This window comes from Nerophis ophidion, linkage group LG06, assembly GCF_033978795.1.
Source record: "Nerophis ophidion isolate RoL-2023_Sa linkage group LG06, RoL_Noph_v1.0, whole genome shotgun sequence".
Taxonomy (NCBI): domain Eukaryota; kingdom Metazoa; phylum Chordata; class Actinopteri; order Syngnathiformes; family Syngnathidae; genus Nerophis; species Nerophis ophidion.
Window position 1 is genome coordinate 17,082,723 of NC_084616.1, and position 21,289 is coordinate 17,104,011.

At 40.3% G+C, this 21,289-nt stretch overlaps 1 protein-coding gene across 2 annotated transcripts in view; it reads left to right on the forward strand.

Annotated features, from left to right (window-relative positions):
- Positions 1-506: 506 nt before the first annotated feature.
- vwa5b1 (von Willebrand factor A domain containing 5B1) overlaps positions 507-21,289 on the forward strand; it is a 93,199-nt gene continuing 72,416 nt past the window's right edge. For both annotated transcript variants that reach the window (XM_061902854.1, XM_061902855.1), the window contains exons 1-3: positions 507-671; positions 17,599-17,741; positions 18,890-19,042. In XM_061902854.1, the coding sequence (XP_061758838.1) occupies positions 17,603-17,741; positions 18,890-19,042 (292 nt within the window). In that variant the 5' untranslated portion in view covers positions 507-671; positions 17,599-17,602. The remainder of the gene's footprint in view (positions 672-17,598; positions 17,742-18,889; positions 19,043-21,289) is intronic.

Genomic DNA, 21,289 nt, shown 5'->3' on the forward strand with positions numbered 1-21,289 from the left:
CTGTATCGCTGTTATTTTTTATTTATTTATCTACTTGTTTTTTTATGTTTTTTCCCCCCCCAAAAATGTGTTTTTTTGTAATCTATTAATAATCGTTACAAAAAGAATCGCGATTAATCTGAATCTACTTTTTTTCCCCTTTTTTTTTTTTTGACACCCCTAATCAGCACAGGAGATATGGGCATCTACATCAACAATATAATTTGCCTTCGTGTCTGGACAGGACGGTTTAAAAAAAAAAAAAAAAAAAAAAGATTTTTGATTTGTTTGAATCAATCAAGAATCATCACAGGTAAGAATGGCGGTCCATTCGAAAAAAAAATTTTTTTTTTAATACCCCAGTTCCCACCCCCCAGCTTCAATATTGATCATAGTGTTGTTATTAATATGAGTGAGAGGAGAAGGGGGATGTGCCTCCTCACCACTGGACCCCTCCTCTTCTTCCTCTCTCTCAGCATCATTGTGAGGATAAGGAGGAGCAGGAAGGTTTTGATTTTCTTCTTTCAGCCACATGTTGCTGCGCTTCACTAAAGTGCTGCAGCAGCCCGAGCCGCCTCGCCTGTGCCGCCACCTGTAGCAGCGAGGAGGAGGAGGAGGAGGCGGACAAGGATATCTTTCATCTTGAGTGGCCTTGGCGAGTCAGAGAGCTCATCGGCGGACGCAGATGCAAGGTAAGCCTGATGATGCTCGGAACCATTGTGCGTCCTCCGTGGCACAGACGCCGCCTTTCAACAGGTGGTTACCGCGGCGATGCTTTTGACACTGACGGGTGCACGGAGAAAACCCTGGGAGTGGACGGTGAGTCATGTGAGCCAGGAGGGGTCCGTTCGACATGGGCGCCAAGTCCAAACAATGCACATCTGCAAAAAAAAAAAAAGCTTTTTTTTTGTCAGTCGGCAGAATTCCACCCTAAAATTCTCCCTGGTTTTTACAGTGCGTTACTGTAAATGTTGTTTTTACCATCAAATTCGAGCGACACAGCTGCCAGTTTTCCCCCTCTCTCAAAATACGGATGTTGTTTTTGCAGCGTAAACTGAAAAACAATATCAGTCTTATTTTTAAGATAAGCTGGCGTGATTTTTATGGTCGTTTTTACAGTGCATTACTGTAAATGGAAAAACTGTATCGCTGTTATTTTTTGTTTATTTGTATTTTTTTAAAACAATTTTTATGTTTCCCCCCCAAAAAATGTGGTTATTGTTTTTACTGCGTAAACTTAAAAAAAATATATATTACTATGCAGTTTTCCATTTACAGTAATGCACTGTAAAAACGACCATATAATTTACAGTTAAAAAATAGCACCTTATAATTAAAATAACAGTCTTTTTTTTTTAAGTTTACACAGTAAAAACAACAACCGCATTTTCGAGGGGAAAAACATAAAAAATGTTTTGAAAAAATACAAATAAAGAAAAAAGTAACAGCGATGCAGTTTCTTCCATTTACAGTAATGCACTGTAAAAACGACCATATAATTTACAGTAAAAAAAAATGGCACCGTTTTGTAAAAATAACAGTGATATTGTTTTTAATTTTACACACTGTAAAAACCACAACCATATTTTGGGGCGGAACATAAAAAAAAGAAATAGATAAATAAATAAAAATAACAGCGATACAGTTTTTCCATTTACAGTAATGCACTGTAAAAACGACCATATAATTTACAGTAAAAAATGGCAGCATTTTGTAAAAATAACAATGATATTGTTTTTAAGTTTACACATTGTAAAAACAACAACCGTTTTTTGGGGGGGGAAAAACATAAAAAAACAAATTGATAAATAAACAAAAAATAACAGCGATACAGTTCTTCCATTTACAGTAATGCACTGTAAAAACAACCGTAGAATACACAGTAAAAAAAAAAATGGCAGCTTATTTTTTCAAAACATTTTTTCATGTTTTTCCCCCCGAAAATGCGGTTGTTGTTTTTACTGTGTAAACTTAAAAAAATATATATGACTGCCAGTTTTACGATAAGCTGTTTTTTATTTTTTACTGTAAATTCTATGGTCATTTTTACAGTGCATTACTGTAAATGGAAAAACTGTATCGCTGTTATTCTTTATTTATTTATCTATTTATTTTTTTATGTTCCCCCCCGCAAATATTTTTGTTGTTTTTACAGTGTGTAAACTTAAAAACAATATCACTGTTATTTCAACAAAACGCTGCCATTTTTTTTTTACTGTAAATTATATGGTCGTTTTTACAGTGCGTTATTGTAAATGAAAGAAACTGCATCGCCGTTAGTTTTTTCTTTATTTGTATTTTTTCAAAACATTTTTTATGTTTTTCCCCTCAAAAATGCGGTTGTTGTTTTTGGGAATCACTAATAAGCCGGAGTCCTTTGAACGCAGATTTCTTGCCGGGACATATGGTACAATACAATCGGCAAGATAGGATGGAGCTAGACCGTGTAAACTTAAAAAAAATATGACTGCTATTTTTACGATAAGCTGCTATTTATTTTTTACTGTAAATGTTATGGTTGTTTTTACAGTGCAGTACTGTAAATGGAAGAACTGTATCGCTGTTATTTTTTTCGAATCTATTTATTTTTTATGTTGCCCCCCGAAAAAACGGTTGTTGCTTTTACAGTGTGTAAACTTAAAAACAATATCACTGTCATTTTTACAAAACGCTGCCATTTTTTTTACTGTAAATTATGTGGTCGTTTTTACAGTGCATTACTGTAAATGGAAAAAACTGCATCGTTGTTATTTTCTTCCTTTATTTGTATATTTTCAAAACATTTTTTCATGTTTTTTCCCCCGAAAATGCTGTTGTTTTTTTTGCTCTGTAAACTTAAAAAAACTATGACTGTTAATTTTACAATAAGCCACATTTTTTTTACTGTAAATTATATGGTCGTTCTTACAGTGCCTTACTGTAAATGTAAGAACTGTATCACTGTTATTTTTTGTGTATTCAACTATTTATTTTTATGTTTCTCCCCCCAAGATACAGTTGTTGTTTTTACAGTGTGTAAACTTAAAAACAATATCACCGTTATTTTTACAAATTGCTGCCATAATTTTTTTACAGTTAATTATATGGTCGTTTTTACAGTGCATTACTGTAAATGGAAAAACTGTATCGCTGTTATTTTTTGTTTATATGTATTTCTTTTAAACATTTTTTATGTTTCCCCCCCAAAAATGTGGTTGTTGTTTTTACTGCGTAAATTTAAAAAATATATATATTACTCTTATTTTTACGATAAGCTGCCATTTTTTTACTGTAAATTCTATAGTCGTTTTTACAGTGAAGAACTGTATCGCTGTTATTTTCTAATTATTTATCTATTTGTTTTTTTATGTCCCCCCCCCCAAAAAAAAAAAACGGTTGTTGTTTTTACAATGTGTAAACTTAAAAACAATAACATTGTTATTTTTTATAAAATGCTGCCATTTTTTTTTACCGTAAATTATAAGGTCGTTTTTACAGTGCATTAGTGTAAATAGAAAAACTGTATCGCTGTTATTTTTTATTTATTTGTATTTTTTCAAAACATTTTTTATGTTTTCCCCTCGAAAATGCGAGTCTTGTTTTTACTGTGTAAACTTAAAAAAAAAGGACTACTGTTATTTTTTAGGATAAGCTGCCATTTTTGTACTTTAAATTCTACAGTTGTTTTTACAGTGTATTACTGTAAATGGAAGAACTGTATCGCTGTTATTTTTTATTTATTTATTTTTTCGTGTTTCCCCCCCCAAAAAACACGGTTGTTGTTTTTACAGTGTGTAAACTTAAAAACAATATCACTGTTACTTTTTCAAAACGCTGCCATTTTTTTACTGTAAATTTTATGGTTGTTTTTACAGTGCATTACTGTAAATGGAAGAACTGTATCGCTGTTAATTTTTATTCATTTATCTATTTATTTTTTATGTCCACCCCCCCCCAAAAAAAGGTTGTTGTTTTTACAGTTTGTAAACTTAAAAACAATATCACTGTTATTTTTACAAAACGCTGCCATGTTTTTTTTACTGTAAATTGTATGGTCGTTTTTACAGTGCATTACAGTAAATGGAAAAACTGTATCGCTGTTATTTTTTTCTTTATTTGTATTTTTTCAAAACATTTTTTATGTTTTCCCCCGAAAATGCGGTTGTTGTTGTTTTTACTGTGTAAACTTAAAAAAAATATGACTGCTATTTTTAGGATAAGCTGCTATTTATTTTTCACTGTAAATTCTATAGTCGTTTTTACAGTGCATTACTGTAAATGGAAGAAATTTATCGCTGTTATTTTTTATTTTTTTACATATTTATTTTTTTATGTTCCACCCCCCGCACACCCAAAAAATGGTTGTTGTTTTTACAGTGTGTAAACTTAAAAACAATATCACTGTTATATTTACAAAACGCTGCCATTTTTTTAATTGTAAATTATATGGTTGTTTTTTTACAGTGCATTAATGAAAATGGGAAAACTGCATTGCGGTTATTTTTTCTTTATTTGTATTTTTTCAAAACATTTTTTATGTTTTTCCCCTCGAAAATGCGGTTGTTGTTTTTACTGTGTAAACTTGAAAAAAATATGACTGTTATTTTTACGATAAGCTGCCATTTTTTTTTTACTCTGAATTCTACGGTCGTTTTTACAGTACATTACTGTAAATGGAAGAACTGTATTGTTGTTATTTTTTATTTATTTATCTATTTATTTTTTCATGTTTTTCCCCCCAAGATACGGTTGTTGTCTTTGCAGTGTGTAAACTTAAAAACAATATCATGGTTATTTTTACAAAACACTGGCAATTTTTTATTTTTTTTTACTGTAAATTACATGGTCATTTTTACAGTGCATTACTGAAAATGGAAAAACTGTATCGCTGTTATTTTTATTTTTTTAATTTGTATTTATTTATTAATTTTTGGGGAAAAATTTCCCCAAAGAATACAGTTGTTGTTTTTACAGTGTGTAAACTGAAAATCAATACCACTGTTATTTTTACAAAACGTTGCCATTTTTCTTACTGTAAATTATATGGTCGTTTTTACAGTGCCTTACTGTAAATGGAAAAACTGTAACGCTGTTATTTTTAATTAATTTTTAATTTATCAATCAATCAATGTTTACTTATATAGCCCTAAATCACTAGTGTCTCAAAGGGCTGCACAAACCACAACACAAACCACTACGACATCCTTGGTAAGCCCACATAAGGGCAAGGAAAACTCACACCCAGTGGGACGTCAGTGACAATGATGACTATGAGAACCTTGGAGAGGAGGAAAGCAATGGATGTCGAGCGGGTCTAACATGATACTGTGAAAGTTCAATCCATAATGGATCCAACACAGTCGCAAGAGTCCAGTCCAAAGCGGATCCAACACAGCAGCGAGAGTCCCGTTCACAGCGGAGCCAGCAGGAAACCATCCCAAGCGGAAGCGGATCAGCAGCGCAGAGATGTCCCCAGCCGATACACAGGCAAGCAGTACATGGCCACCGGATCGGACCGGACCCCCTCCACAAGGGAGAGTGGGACATAGGAGAAAAAGAAAAGAAGCGGCAGATCAACTGGTCTAAAAAGGGAGTCTATTTAAAGGCTAGAGTATACAAATGAGTTTTAAGGTGAGACTTAAATGCTTCTACTGAGGTGGCATCTCGAACTTTTACCAGGAGGGCATTCCAGAGTACTGGAGCCCGAAATGAAAACGCTCTATAGCCCGCAGACTTTTTTTGGGCTTTGGAAATCATTAATAAGCCGGAGTCCTTTGAACGCAGATTTCTTGCCGGGACATATGGTACAATACAATCGGCAAGATATGATGGAGCTAGACTGTGTAGTATTTTATACGTAAGTAGTAAAACCTTAAAGTCACATCTTAAGTGCACAGGAAGCCAGTGCAGGTGAGCCAGTACAGGCGTAATGTGATCAAACTTTCTTGTTCTTGTCAAAAGTCTAGCAGCCGCATTTTGTACCAACTGTAATCTTTTAATGCTAGACATGGGGAGACCCGAAAATAATACGTTACAGTAATCGAGACGAGACGTAACAAACGCATGGATAATGATCTCAGCGTCTTTAGTGGACAGAATGGAGCGAATTTTAGCGGTTTTATCCCCCGGAATTGCGGTTGTAGCTTTTACATTGTGAAAACTGAATAACAGTATCACTGTTATTTTTACGATAAAATGCTATATTTTTGGTCGTTTTTACAGTGCATTACTGGTAAAACTGTACCGCTGTTGTTTTTGTATTTGTTTGTTTTTATTTATTACATTTTTTGAAAATATTTTTCTGCGATGAGGTGGTGACTTGTCCAGGGTGTACATCGCCTTCCGCCCGATTGTAGCTGAGATAGGCACCAGCGCCCCCCACGACCCCAAAAAGAATAAGCGGTAGAAAATGGATGGATAGATGGATAAAATATTTTTCTCCCCTAAAATTCGGTTGTTGTTTTTACGATGTGTGAACTGAAAAACAATATCAATGTTATTTTTACGATAGTGTAACCTACACGTGTTACAAATCATTGTAAATTATGTGGGGTGTTATGGGCTAGGAACAGAAGACCAGAGTTTCGATTCTGGAACTTATATGGGGTGTTATGGGCTAGGAACAGAAGACCAGAGTTTCGACTCTGGAACTTGTTTAAACCTCAGCTCAGATATTAAAGTTCTTGGAGAAAGTATAGTAGTACAGTCCAGTACAGGTTATGGGTGAAAGTGTTTAGAGGGTGGCTCGAGAGCCTCTTACAAGCCCAAACAGAGCAGGTTGTGGGGTTCCTGGCTGGAATCTCCCAAGAACGGTCCTTAGAGTAGGTGGTGGGGTTCCTGGTTGGAATCTCCCAACAACGGTCCTTGTACTAGATGCTTTTTTTCCTTAGCTCCCAATCATAAAGAGCTGCCTGGCCAACTCCGCTTCTGCAGTCATACACAGCTCAATGACAAAAATCAGGCGCTGGTAGCCGATTCTCAAACAGAAAAACAACCTGCCTCCCCTCACGTCTACTGGCCACTTCCTGCTACCGGCTTGTAACCACAGCTGATTGGACTGTGGCGATCACGTGACTAGGGAAAGTGCGCAGCGCTCAAAGAGCAATAGAGTGCAAGAGCATACCAGCCACTTCCTGGTAACGGCATATAATCAAAGCTATTTGGACCATAGCGGTCACGTGACTATGGAGAACTCTCAGAGCTCATAGCAAGCAAGAGCATAATATACTCTGCAGAAATATAAAAGTATGGATTTGACACCTGTGTGAATGGGTAGTTCAAAGAGAGTCCCCTATAGGGGTGGTACTACGTATCTCACCGTAGGCATCTGCCAGACAATGGAAAAGCGTCTGAACAACTGAAATAAAAGGATTACCCAACGTGGAATAACCAAGTCGCTTACGTGGTTGTCGTTGTCTTGAAGAACGTCGAATAGCATCAGGCTCAACATCAGGCGCATTGAGAACTTCAGAGTCGTCAATCACAACCGACTGGGTAAGGGCAGGGTCGGTAGACTCTGGGGATGTTTCTGCTTGGCCACTCTTCTCCGTTTCTCCATCCATTTCATCTTGTTCTCCGATTTCAAGTTCTTCGGCTGAAAAGATAACAGGCTCATTGGATGCAGGTAAGTGTTTGTGATCTTCTCCCACAGATGGAGGTGGTGATGTGGCTGGATCGGCAGAGGACCTCCCTGGATCAGGTAAGTAGGGTTTCACAGATTCGGTAAGCATACACTCTGGATTGTCAAGTGACGGTAGGATGTTTTTTTCAACAGTGAAGGTTTTAGACTTAGACTTAGACTTAGACTTCCTTTTTATTGTCATTCAAATTTGAACTTTACAGTACAAATAAGAACGACATTTTGTTGCATTAGCTCTTTGTAGTGCAGGATAAAAAAAACAACAATAAGAAATAAATAGATTACTGTACAGATAAATATATTGCACTTTTTCATATGCATCCAGGTTTATGGATGTATGTTATATTTTGTTTTTATTCCAGCGAGTTAATCCATTTTGGGGGGAGTTGAGGGGATAATTTAATTGTGATGCGTTCAAGAGTCTTACAGCCTGAGGGAAGAAGCTGTTACAGTACCTGGAGGTTCTGCTTCGGAGGCTGCGGAACCTCTTCCTAGAGTCCAGCAGTGAAAACAGTCCTTGGTAGGGGTGGGAGAAGTCTTTGCAGATTTTCTGAGCCCTGGTCAGGGAGCGTCTTTTTGCGATCTCCTGGATAGAAGGAAGAGGAGTCCTGATAATCTTTTCCGCTGTCCTCACCACTCTCTGGAGAGACTTCCAGTCTGATGCATTGCAGGCTCCAGTCCAGACAGAGATGCTGTTGGTCAGCAGGCTCTCTATAGTGCCTCTCTAGAATGTGGTGAGAATGAGGGGAGGGAGCTGTGCTCTTTTTACAAGAGCTCCGGTGTGTAGGGACCAGGTTATATTGTCAGTGATCTGCACCTCCAGGAACTTGGTACTGCGTACCATCTCCACCGCTGTACCATTGATGAAGAGTGGAGCGTGGCTGAACTGGTGCCTCCTGAAGTCAACGATGATCTCCTTGGTCTTGTCGACGTTCAGGACCAGGTTGTTGGTTCTGCACCAGTCAACCAGATGTTTCACCTTCTCCCTGTAGTCCATGTCATTGTTGTCACGGATGAGGCCCACTATTGGCAATCATCCTAATCTTCGGAATTGTCATGATTCTCACTAAACCGTGTCTCTTGCTGCTGGCTCGGGTCACTGGCTTGCGAGGAGGCATTGCCTCAGAAGACTTTTGGCAAGAATTACTCGGAAGAGACTCACAGGGCAGTAGAAGATCACGGTGAAGAGTTTGAGTTGGAGCGTTGTCATCCCTTTCTTAGTCTCACTGTATATACTGGAAGGTCACCCGCACGGCTGAAAACGACATATACCTCACGCTCCCACTTATCCTCAAGGTTGTGCTTTCCCCGCAGTTTCACATTGCGAGCTAAAACACGACCACCAACGTCCAAACTAGATGGGGTTACCCGTTGATCAAATCTTTTATTGTGTTCTGCAGATTTCTCCGCATTTCTAGCAGCAAGGTTGAAACTTTGCTTGAGCCGGTAACATAAATGCTCAACGTACTGGGAATGTGACATTGACTGCTTTCCTCGGACTGGAAGACTAAAAGCAAGATCGACTGGAAGGCGGGGTGAGCAACCAAACTTTAATTCATAGGGTGTAAAGCCCGTTACATCATTCTTGGTACAATTTTACTCATGGCAGAGTGACTTCACGTACTCTTTCCATCGCTTCTTCTGCTTAGGCTCCAAGATTCCGAGCATATTTAATAGAGTTTGCTTTAACTGATTTACAAGGTTCCCTCGTTGATGGTATGGAGTAGTTTTTGTCTTCACAATACCAGCAAGTATGAAGCTTCTTGGGTATGCCGTAGTAAACTATAAAGTGTTCCCATAAGTCAATCAATCAATCAATCAATGTTTATTTATATAGCCCCAAATCACAAATGTCTCAAAGGACTGCACAAATCATTACGACTACAACATCCTCGGAAGAACCCACAAAAGGGCAAGGAAAACTCACACCCAGTGGGCAGGGAGAATTCACATTCAGTGGGACGCCAGCGACAATGCTGACTATGAGAAACCTTGGAGAGGACCTCAGATGTGGGCAACCCCCCCCCTCTAGGGGACCGAAAGCAATGGATGTCGAGCAGGTCCAACATGATACTGTGAAAGTTCAATCCATAGTGGCTCCAAGACAGCAGCGAGAGTCCCGTCCACAGGAAACCATCTGAAGCGGATCAGCAGCGTAGAGATGTCCCCAACCGATACAGGCGAGCGGTCCATCCTGGGTCCCGACGAGCGGTCCATCCTGGGTCTCGACTCTGGACAGTCAGTACTTCATCCATGGTCATCGGACCGGACCCCCTCCACAATGGAGGGGGGGACATAGGAGAAAGAAAAGAAGCGGCAGATCAACTGGTCTAAAAAGGAGGTCTATTTAAAGGCTAGAGTATACAAATGAGTTTTAAGATGAGACTTAAATGCTTCTACTGAGGTAGCATCTCGAACTGTTACCGGGAGGGCATTCCAGAGTACTGGAGCCCGAACGGAAAACGCTCTATAGCCCGCAGACTTTTTTTGAGCTCTAGGAATCACTAATAAGCCGGAGTCTTTTGAACGCAGATTTCTTGCCGGGACATACGGTACAATACAATCGGCAAGATAGGCTGGAGCTAGACCGTGTAGTATTTTATACGTAAGTAATAAAACCTTAAAGTCACATCTTAAGTGCACAGGAAGCCAGTGCAGGTGAGCCAGTACAGGCGTAATATGATCAAACTTTCTTGTTCTTGTCAAAAGTCTAGCAGCCGCATTTTGTACCAACTGTAATCTTTTAATGCTAGACATGGGGAGACCCGAAAATAATACGTTACAGTAATCGAGACGAGACGTAACAAACGCATGGATAATGATCTCGGCGTCTTTAGTGGACAAAATGGAGCGAATTTTAGCGATATTACGGAGATGAAAGAAGGCCGTTTTAGTAACGCTTTTAATGTGTGACTCAAAGGAGAGAGTTGGGTCGAAGATAATACCCAGATTTTTTACAGAGTCACCTTGTTTTATTATTTGGTTGTCAAATGTTAAAGTTGTATTATTAAATAGAGGTCGGTGTCTAGCAGGACCGATAATCAGCATTTCCGTTTTTTTGGCATTAAGTTGCAAAAAGTTAGCGGACATCCATTGTTTAATTTCATTAAGACACGCTTCCAACTGACTACAGTCCGGCATGTTGGTCAGCTTTAGGGGCATGTAAAGTTGGGTGTCATCAGCATAACAGTGAAAGCTAATACCGTATTTGCGTATGACGTCACCTAGCGGCAGCATGTAGATGCTGAAGAGTACAGGGCCAAGGACCGAACCCTGGGGAACTCCACACGTTACCTTAACATAGTCCGAGGTCACACTGTTATAGGAGACGCACTGCATCCTATCAGTAAGATAAGAGTTAAACCATGACAGGGCTGAGTCTGACATACCAATTCGTATTTTGATACGCTCTAATAAAATATTATGATCGACGGTATCGAAAGCAGCGCTAAGATCGAGGAGCAGCAACATAGATGACGCATCACAGTCCATCGTTAGCAATAGATCATTAGTCAATTTTGCGAGGGCTGTCTCAGTCGAGTGATTTGCCCTGAAACCGGATTGAAAGGTTTCACATAGATTTTTAAACGCTAAGTGCTCATTTAGCTGCTCCGCAACAATTTTTTCGAGGATTTTCGAAATAAAGGGAAGGTGAGACACCGGTCGGTAGTTTACCATGAGGTCAGGATCGAGGTTAGGTCTTTTAAGGAGAGGATGAATAACCGCTTTTTTGAATGCAACGGGAACAGTGCCCGAGGAGAGTGATAAGTTTATAATATTTAGCACTGATGGACCTAATAATACAAAAAGCTCCTTGATAAGTTTCCCAGGAAGTGGGTCAAGTAAACATGTTGTTTGTTTTATTCCATTTACACGTTGTAACAATCCTTCTAATGTTATTTCATCAAAACGAGAGAAACTATTTTGGATATTTGCAGTATCCGCCGTATATACAATCGTATCTGTGTTACTATAACCCCGTTGTAGCTGGGACGCATTGTCTTTAATCTCCTTTCTAATAAGTTCAATTTTCTTATTAAAGAACTTCATAAAGTCATCTGCCGAATGGGTGGAGCTACTGGAAGGAGTCCCTTGTTGGGTTAGCGATGCTACAGTACTAAACAAAAATTTTGGATCGTTTTTATTAATGCGGATGAGATTTGAGTAATAATTAGTTTTAGCTAAGGTAAGCATGCGTTTATAAGTTATTAAACTATCACTCCATGCTTGATGGTGCACCTCAAGTTTAGTCGTGCGCCATTTGCGTTCCAGCTTTCTACATAATAATTTCTGAGCTCTAGTTTCTTCAGTAAACCATGGCGTACGCCTTTTTGGAGCCTTTTTTAACTTCAGCGGTGCTATACTATCAATGGTTTCGCGCAGGGCGTTGTTAAAGTTGTTAGTGAGGTTAAGTAGCATGCAACAATATGTGCTCTCTGATTAGAGGTAGGTAAAGCCACAGCAAACTTAGTAAAGTGATCCGTAAGAACAAGTATGTCTTTGGTGTTACTCTGGTCAGGTTCTAGAGAGAGAAAATCCATACACATCTCCCCAAGTGGCCGAGTGGTGGTGATATTAACCAAGGCCCTCTCTGGTGGGGATTTTCGTCGGACTCACCGATCACGAGTCCTGATTTTGGTTTCAACATTTGCTGACATACGTGGCCCAAAAAATCTAGAGCGTACCAAGTCTAGTGTTTGCTCAACACTTGGGTGTCCCATATCATTATGACGACTTGTCAGAACCAAGGCCCTCAACCCTTCAGGTTAAACAAGCTGGAAAAGTACTTCATCTCCACCTTGCCTTCTCCTGTAGAGGACACCATCGATCAATTCCAGGGGGTTAAATTCTCGACAAAGCAATGCCAATTCGGCAAGCTCGTGTCTCGCTGTTGGGGGTACATGCTCTCCCGTTTCCAACTGGTGAATAACCTGTCAGAGGGATTGATCAGATCCCTATTTCTTCCTGATTCCCTCAATAGACAAGGCTGGAACAACTAGCAACCCATGCTGATTCTCGTCAAGGTAGCTGTCAGCGATGGCTTTGTCAGAGGTGGCATGGACTCAACCTGTGTGATGGAAGGGTAATCAGTAGAACTGGTTGAGCTGCAGTTTTTCACAAGACGACTTTGGCAAATAGCCACAACGGCTTCTGGGGAAATTTCATGTCCTGGCGCACTGCTGTGCCCTACGGTGATATAGATCAGAGGAAATATCAAGATATGAATCATGGGAACGGCGTGACAGCGCCTCAGCGTCAAGGTTTTGCTTGCCAGCCCGATACTGAAGCGTGAAGGTGGACGTTGAAAGTGCAGCAAGCCAACGGTGACTAACAGCATCAAGTTTGGCGGCTGTCAGGATGTATGTCAATGGGTTCATGTCTGTAACCACAACAAAGTTAGCGCCATACAGAAAATCATAAAATTTTGCTGTAACGCTCCATTTCATTGCTAGAAATTCCAGCTTATGAGCAGAATATCGTGATTCACTGGTGGATAAACCAAGACTTGCATATGCAATGACTCGCGAATGACCATTTTGCTCCTGATAAAGAGCTGCGCCGACACCTGTGGCACTCGCATCTGGATGTATGGTTTCTTCGGGTCTGCAAACCCCAGAACATGTGCAATAGTTAGGTGCTCATTCAGGTTTTTTAAAGGCACTCTGACATTCCGACGACCACCTTCATCCAAAAGGTGTGAGTCAAGACGTGTGAATTGTGATTGGACTCTCTCTGTCAAGACCTATGGGGTGGTGTACAGTCCCTTGTCAAGTCATTCAATGGCTTGGCTATAGCGGCATATCCCGGGATGAACCTCCGGTAGTAACCGGAAAATCCTAAAAAGGATTTTAGCTCTTTCAGGGTGCGTGGAATTGGCCAGGTCTTTAAGGCAGAAATCTTCTTTGGATCCGTCATCACTCCATGCTCAGACACCAGATGACCATACAGAGATTTGGAAGAACTTGCACTTCTCTAGGGATAACTTGAGGCCATATTCCTTCAGTCGGTTGACGACTCGTAGCATGCGCTCTTCATGCTCTTCCAAGGTTCGTGAAAAGACAATCAAATTGTCAAGAAACACAAGAACTTCTTTCAAGCAAAGATTCGTCGTGTACTTTTCCATGAGGTTCCGAAAAGTTGAAGGAGCATTGGTAGCGCCTTGCGGCATGCAGAACTCTAACGGGGTAACAAAGTCAGTTTTTGCTTTATCCGCTTCATTCATCTCAATCTGGTAATAACCAGACTTGAGAGCTAACATGCTAAACCATCTTGAGCCAGTCAACTTTTCCCAAAGTTCCCAAATTTCCAGGAAGTTCCCATTGAAATGAATGGGACTATTTTCCAAGTTGCACAATTCCCATATTTTTCAACCTATTCAAACCATTCCAACATCAACACATTCCACTTATCCTGGAAATTCATTGTAAGAGTTTCACAAGTTCTCCAATTAAAAAAAAAAATCCCGGATTTCCGAAAATTCGTAGTTTTCAGGGACATTTTTCCATTCAAAATTAATTGTCCATTTTATAAACCTCCGCAATTCCCACATTTTTCAACCAATTCAAAACATTCCACCTTCAACACATTCAACTCATCCTAGATGTTCAAACTACCATTTTTTTCATGATCAATAAATTTCCAGGAATTCCTGTTATTTTTTCCATCCTTTTCTCCAACCTTTTTCATTTGACTACTCATTTTACATTTTTCATTCCATTTCAACTGTTCCACCGTCAAAACATTCCTCTAAATCAGGACAAAAAAACCAAATTGGTTTAGGAATAAGGAACATTCCCTGTTTTCCCGAAATTCTAGGTATTTGGTGATACAATTTCTCAATTAAATAACTTGTCCGACTTCAACATTTCTTGACCGATTTAACCCAATCCAACACCAACCAATTCAGCTCATTCAGGAAATGTATGCTCCTAATCATTTTCAAAAAATTCCATCTTTTCCCAAAATTCCAGGACGTTCCTATTGAAATGAATGGGAAACTTTTCCAAGTAGCACAATTCCCACAGTTTTCAACCTATTCAAACCATTCCAACATCAACACATTCCACTCAACGCCTTCACCACCGTTTAATTCCTCTGGGGCTGTGGATGGCTGAGCAGCGCTACACAGCGGCAGCGGGTCTCCTCAAACCCACCCCTCCCTCTGTTGCAAGTTGGTGTGATATACGTACCATGTCTAAATGTGTGCCATGCTATGTGAGGTTTTTTTTCCTGGACTCAGTCTGGACCCCTCCTGAGGGTCTAGCCTTTCTACCCTTTCTCGATTAAATAACTGTTACTACTTCAACATTCCTTGACCGTTTCAGGTCATTCCGGAAATTCATGATCCTAATCATTTTCCAAAAATCCCCGCTTTTCCCAAAATTCCAGAACTTTGCCATTGAAATGATTCGGACATTTTTCCAAGCTGCCCAATTCACACATTTTTCAACCTATTCAAACCGTTCCAACATCAACACATTCCACTCATCCTGGACATTCCAACCAACACTTTCCCAACTTCCAGACCAAATTCCGTTTTTTTCCTGGAAATTCTAACTCTTTAACATGCAAACCATTTCAACCTACTGCTACATTCATACTATGCCTCATCTAGCTACGCACGTTTTTGTATTTCATTATGAAAGTATGAAATCTGAATCTAAGTCGGTTCCCTGGTCCTTGCTGCTGTGTTCCGCCAGCCGATCCGTCTCTATGGAAATGGCTTTCGTCATAAGTGGCGACGGCGTGGTGCTGATGCGCTCGCACCAGACAAAGCCACGCGGGACTTCATGGATTCATTTCCATGAAATCATTTCCATAATTGGGAATGCTGAGCGCTCTCCTCAAGCACTGGTTTTCCTCACCGTGGTGTCGCCGAGGACCATCCCGCCTTCGCCGCGTTGACCTTTAGTTACCTGCCGCCCCTGCTTAATGAGATCAGACTGCCCGTAAATCCTGATGCGCTCTAATGGACAATTACGCTGCCAGTCGTACGATTGAGAAAAATATGCTCTCTATTTTCTAAAAAGGCTAATCCATCATAATTACATATTCTCCAGCGTCTTTTGCAGCGGACATTTATGGACATGCATAACAAATGGATACAACACAGCTCTAATCTCATCATTTTGCCATTGTTACTTAGTATCCACCCAACTCTTTATTGTTATCAACATTTCACATTCATCTTAGTGACGTGTGGATCGACACGGACATAATCCTCACATCGATATATCCATAGTTTTGATACTTTACTTAGTATCCACCCAACTCTTTATTGTTATCAACATTTCATGTTCATCTTAGTGACGTGTGGATCGATACGGACGTAATCCTCACATCGATATATCCGTAGTTTTGATACTTTACTTCAGGGGTTGTCCAAACTTCTTCCACCAAGAGCCACACACTGAAAAGTCAAAATATGCGGCGGACATTGTTATGATCCGCTGCCCGGATCATATTTTGATTCAGTCTTTTTGTGTTTTCTGTTTGTTTTGGACTCACTCGGTTCCGGCTTGAGCACCTCTCAGTTCGGTTTCCATGGTTACTCATTATTTTCACCTGCCGATTGCTTTTGACTCGCACCTGTTTTATGCGTGCTGTCATTATTTAGCCTGCCCTCTCCGTACATTCATTCTCGCTTCCTAATTTGTCTTTGCACAACAAGTGACGACTTTTGTTCCCGGTTCTGCTTATGCTAGCTCCATGCTAAGCCCATTTTGTTTTCCTAGCTCTCATGCTAGCTCTTTTGGTTTCTTGTAATAGTCTTAAATAAATAACTCATTTCCTACCTGCACGCTGTGTCCAAAGACCGTCTGTATCCTTGGGAGAACGAAACCCTCATCACCATGCGACCATCGCGTCACAGCCATGGTAATATATATTTTTTTAAATTACAAAACAACTAAAAACTATGCACAAAACCCAAAAGCAGTGAAGTTGGCACGTTGTCTAAATGGTAAATAAAAACAGAATGATTACAATGATTTGCAAATCCTTTTAAACTTATTTTCAATTGAATAGGAAAGTGGCTTGGCATTGTCTTGCTGAAATAAGCAGGGGCGTCCATGATAAGAATGCTTGGATGGCAACGAATGTTGCTCCAAAATCTGTATGTACCTTTCAGCATTAATGGTGCCTTCACAGACGTGTAAGTTACCCATGCCTTGAGCAATAATACACCCCCATACCATCAGAGGTGCTGGCTTTTCAACTTTGCGCCTAGAATAATCCGGATGGTTCTTTTACCTACCTACCTACAGTTTCCAATTTTTTTTTTTTTTGAAATGTGGACTCGTCAGACCACAGAACACTTTTTCCACTTTGCATCAGTCCATCTTAGTTGAGCTAGGGCCCTGCGAAGCCGGCGGCGTTTCTGGGTGTTGTTGATAAATTGCTTTCGCTTTGCATAGGTGAGTTTTAACTTGCCCTTACAGATGTAGCGACCAACTATAGTTACTGACAGTGGTTTTCGGAAGTGTTTCTGAGCCCATGTGGTGATATCCTTTACACACTGATGTCGCTTTTTGATGCAGTACCGCCTTAGGGATCAAATTACACCTTAAACAGGGTTTAAGGTGTAATTTGATGTAAACAGGTGTAAACAGGGTTTAAGGTGTAATTTAAGGTGTTTGTTTTTCATGGAATAAGTATGATAAAATACCAGGTTTACGGTATGTGGAAACATGGCCATTATATAGGGAGTCAATGGGGGAGGAAAGGGTCCCGGGGAACTCCAACTCTCAATAGCTTGTGGTAAAAATAATTTGGCAAAGAACAGACAATGCAGATTTTGAGGTGAATTCCTTTACAAGTCCTGTGGCCATATTTCATACCGCTAACCTTTCGAATGAAAATTCCGTTGCAGAAAGCAAGGCAATTAAAAAGATCCATAAAGTTTCCCAGGTCTCCTCAAGGGTTAATCGAGGGACAGGACCACAGTTTGAAAGTCTCTGATTTAGATGTTCCATTTCCCTTCTGGTTGTTGTTTTTTTCAGCGCCATGCCGGGACTCATCAACAAGGAGAACCGGAGCCCTCTACCCCTCAGCATCTCTGACATCACTTCCTGCGTCAGGGGCTACACCCATGCCATGACGGCTTCCATGGCGTACGAAAACATAGAGGACCATGCCATCGAAGGTGAGTACCTACCTACCTACCTACCTACCTACCTACCTACCTACCTACCTACCTACCTACCTACCTACCTACCTACCTACCTACCTACCTACCTACCCACCTACCTACCTACCCACCTACCTACCTACCATCTACCCATTAGTAAATATGATGGTATGATACCTACATACCTACCTACCTACCTACCTACCCATTAGTAACTATGATGGTATGATACCAACATACAGTACCTACCTACCATCTACCCATTAGTAACTATGATGGTATGATACCCACCTACCTACCTACCTACCCACCTACCTACCTACCTACCTACCTACCTACCTACCATCTACCAATTAGTAACTATGATGGTATGATACCTATCTACCTACCTACCTACCTACTTACCGACCTACCAACCTACCAACCTACGTACCTACCTACCTACTTACCTACCAACCTACCAACCTACCTACCTACCTACCTACCTACCTACCTACCCATTAGTAACTATGATGGTATGATACCCACATACCTACTTACCATCTACCCATTAGTAACTATGATGGTATGATACCTACCTACCTACCTACCATCTACCCATTAGTAAATATGATGGTATGATACCTACCTACCTACCTACCTACCCATTAGTAAATATGATGATATGATACCTACCTACCTACCTACCTACCCATTAGTAAATATGGTGGTATGATACCTACCTACCTACCTACCTACCTACCTACCTACCTACCTACCTACCTACCCATTAGTAACTATGATGGTATGATACCCACCTACCTACCTACCTACCATCTACCCATTAGTAATTATGATGGTATGATACCTACCTACCTACCTACCTACCTACCTACCTACCTACCAACTATGATACCGATCTACCTACCATCTACCCATTAATAATTACTGTGATATGATACCCACCTACCTACCTACCATCTATGATACCTATCGATCTACCATCTACCCATTAATAAATATGATAGGATGATACCCACCTTCCTACCTACCTACCTACCTACCTACATCCCTACCTACTTACCTACCTACCTACCTACCTACCTACCTACCATTGAAGTTGAGTTCGCTAAGATCTGAGGAAGCGCGGCGAATCCATTGGCTTTTGTCGTGTTCTCCGACAGGGATCTTCATCTACCCGCTGGAGGAGAAAGCCATTGTCGTGGGCTTTGAGGCCATGATCTCCAGCCAGATCATCACACTGCAGATCAAAGACAAGGCCAAGATGGACGACTGTTACAACGGCGTACCAAACGGAGCGCCACCTAGCGGCGTTGGTGAGACGTACATATTTTAAAGTGATATTTCTTCAACAATACGACGCCGAATGAAACACGCCCACCTTACCTACCTACCATCTCTATATAATACTCACTTTTCACTCCACCCAACCACCTACAGTAACTAGCTATCTACCATCTATGATGACTATATGATACCTACCCACCCACCTACCAAGCTACCCATTACCTATGATACCTTTGATTGTACCTGTATACCTTCATACCTAACGTCAAATCTACCCACCTACCTAACTATCTAGCTAGTTACCTATGTGCCTTAAATGCCTTCCTATTTCCCTACTTACCTACCTGTCTGCATACCTACTTACCTTCCTAATAACCATATACTTATCTGGGATAGCTATGAACTATGATATATACCAATCCACCTAGCATCCACCAACCTTTTATAATCCCACCCAACTACTTCCCAACCTACCCAATTATCTACATACCTACTATCTACCCATCAATAACTGTGATAACAAAATACCCACCTACCTACCAATTATTTATGATAACTACGATATGTTACCAACCGACATCTCTACTTATCGACCTAGCTAGCTCACTAGATACCTACCTATTACTATGATGATTCCCATCTACATACTTACTTACCTACATACCCACGTACCTACCTACCTACCTACCTACCTACATTACTGTCAATAACATTTATGGTAAACGACCCACCTACCTAATTACCATCCACCCATCAGTAACTATGATGGTATGACACCTACTGTACCTACCTACCTACTCACCCACCTACCATATATGATAACTATGATATCTGATACCTAAGTAGCTACCTAGCTACATACCTACACACATACCTACCTACATTACTGTCAATAACATTTATGGTAAACTACCCACCTACCTAATTACCATCCACCCATCAATAACTGTGATGGTCTGACACCCACTGTACCTACCTACCTACTCACCCACCTACCATATTTGATAACTATGATATCTGATACCTAAGTAGCTACCAAGATACCTACCTAGCTACCTAGCTACCTACCTACCTACCTCATCAATAACTATGATACCTACCTACCTACCTACCTACCTACCTACCTACCTACCTACCTACCTACCTACCTACCTACCTACCTACCTACCTACCAACTACCTACCTACCATTAATAACTATGATGGTATGATACCTATCTACCTACCTACCTACCAACCTACCTACCAACCTACTTACCTATCTACCATCTACTTATCAATAACTATTGATGGTATGATGCATACCTATCGGCCTACCATGACCCATTAATAACTATGATGGTATGATACCTACCAACCTACCTACCATCTACCCATTAATAACTATGAGGGTATGAAACCCACCTACCTACCTACCATCTATGATACCTACCTACCTACCATATACCGATTAGTAACTATAATGGTATAATACCTATACACCATCTATGATACCTACCTACCTACCTACCTACCATCCACTAGAACAATGACGCTATGATACCTACTTAACTACCTACCTACCTACCTACCTACCTACCTACCTACTCACCCACCTACCATGTATGATAACTATGATATCTGATACCTAAGTAGCTACCTACCTACCTACCTACCTACATTACTGTCAATAACATTTATGGTAAACTACCCACCTACCTAATTACCATCCACCCATCAATAACTATGACGGTCTGACACCTACTGTACCTACATACCTACCTACTCACCCACCTACCATATATGATAACTATGATATCTGATACCTAAGTAGCTACCAAGATACCTACCTAGCTACCTACCTACCTACCTCATCAATAACTATGATGTAGGATAACTACCTACCTACCTACCTACCTACCTACCTACCTACCATTAATAACTATGATGGTATGATACCTATCCACCTACCTTCCTACCAACATACCTACCGACCTACTTACCTATCTACCATCTACTTATCAATAACTATTGATGGTATGATGCATACCTATCTGCCTACCATCACCCATTAATCACTATGATGGTATGATACCTACCAACCTACCTACCATCTACCCATTAATAACTATGAGGGTATGAAACCCACCTACCTACCTACTGTACCATCTATGATACCTACCTACCTACCTACAATCCAATATAACGATGACGCTATGATACCAACCTACGTAGCTACCATCTATGATACCTACCTACCTACCTACCATATACCCATTAGTAGCTATGATGGTATGA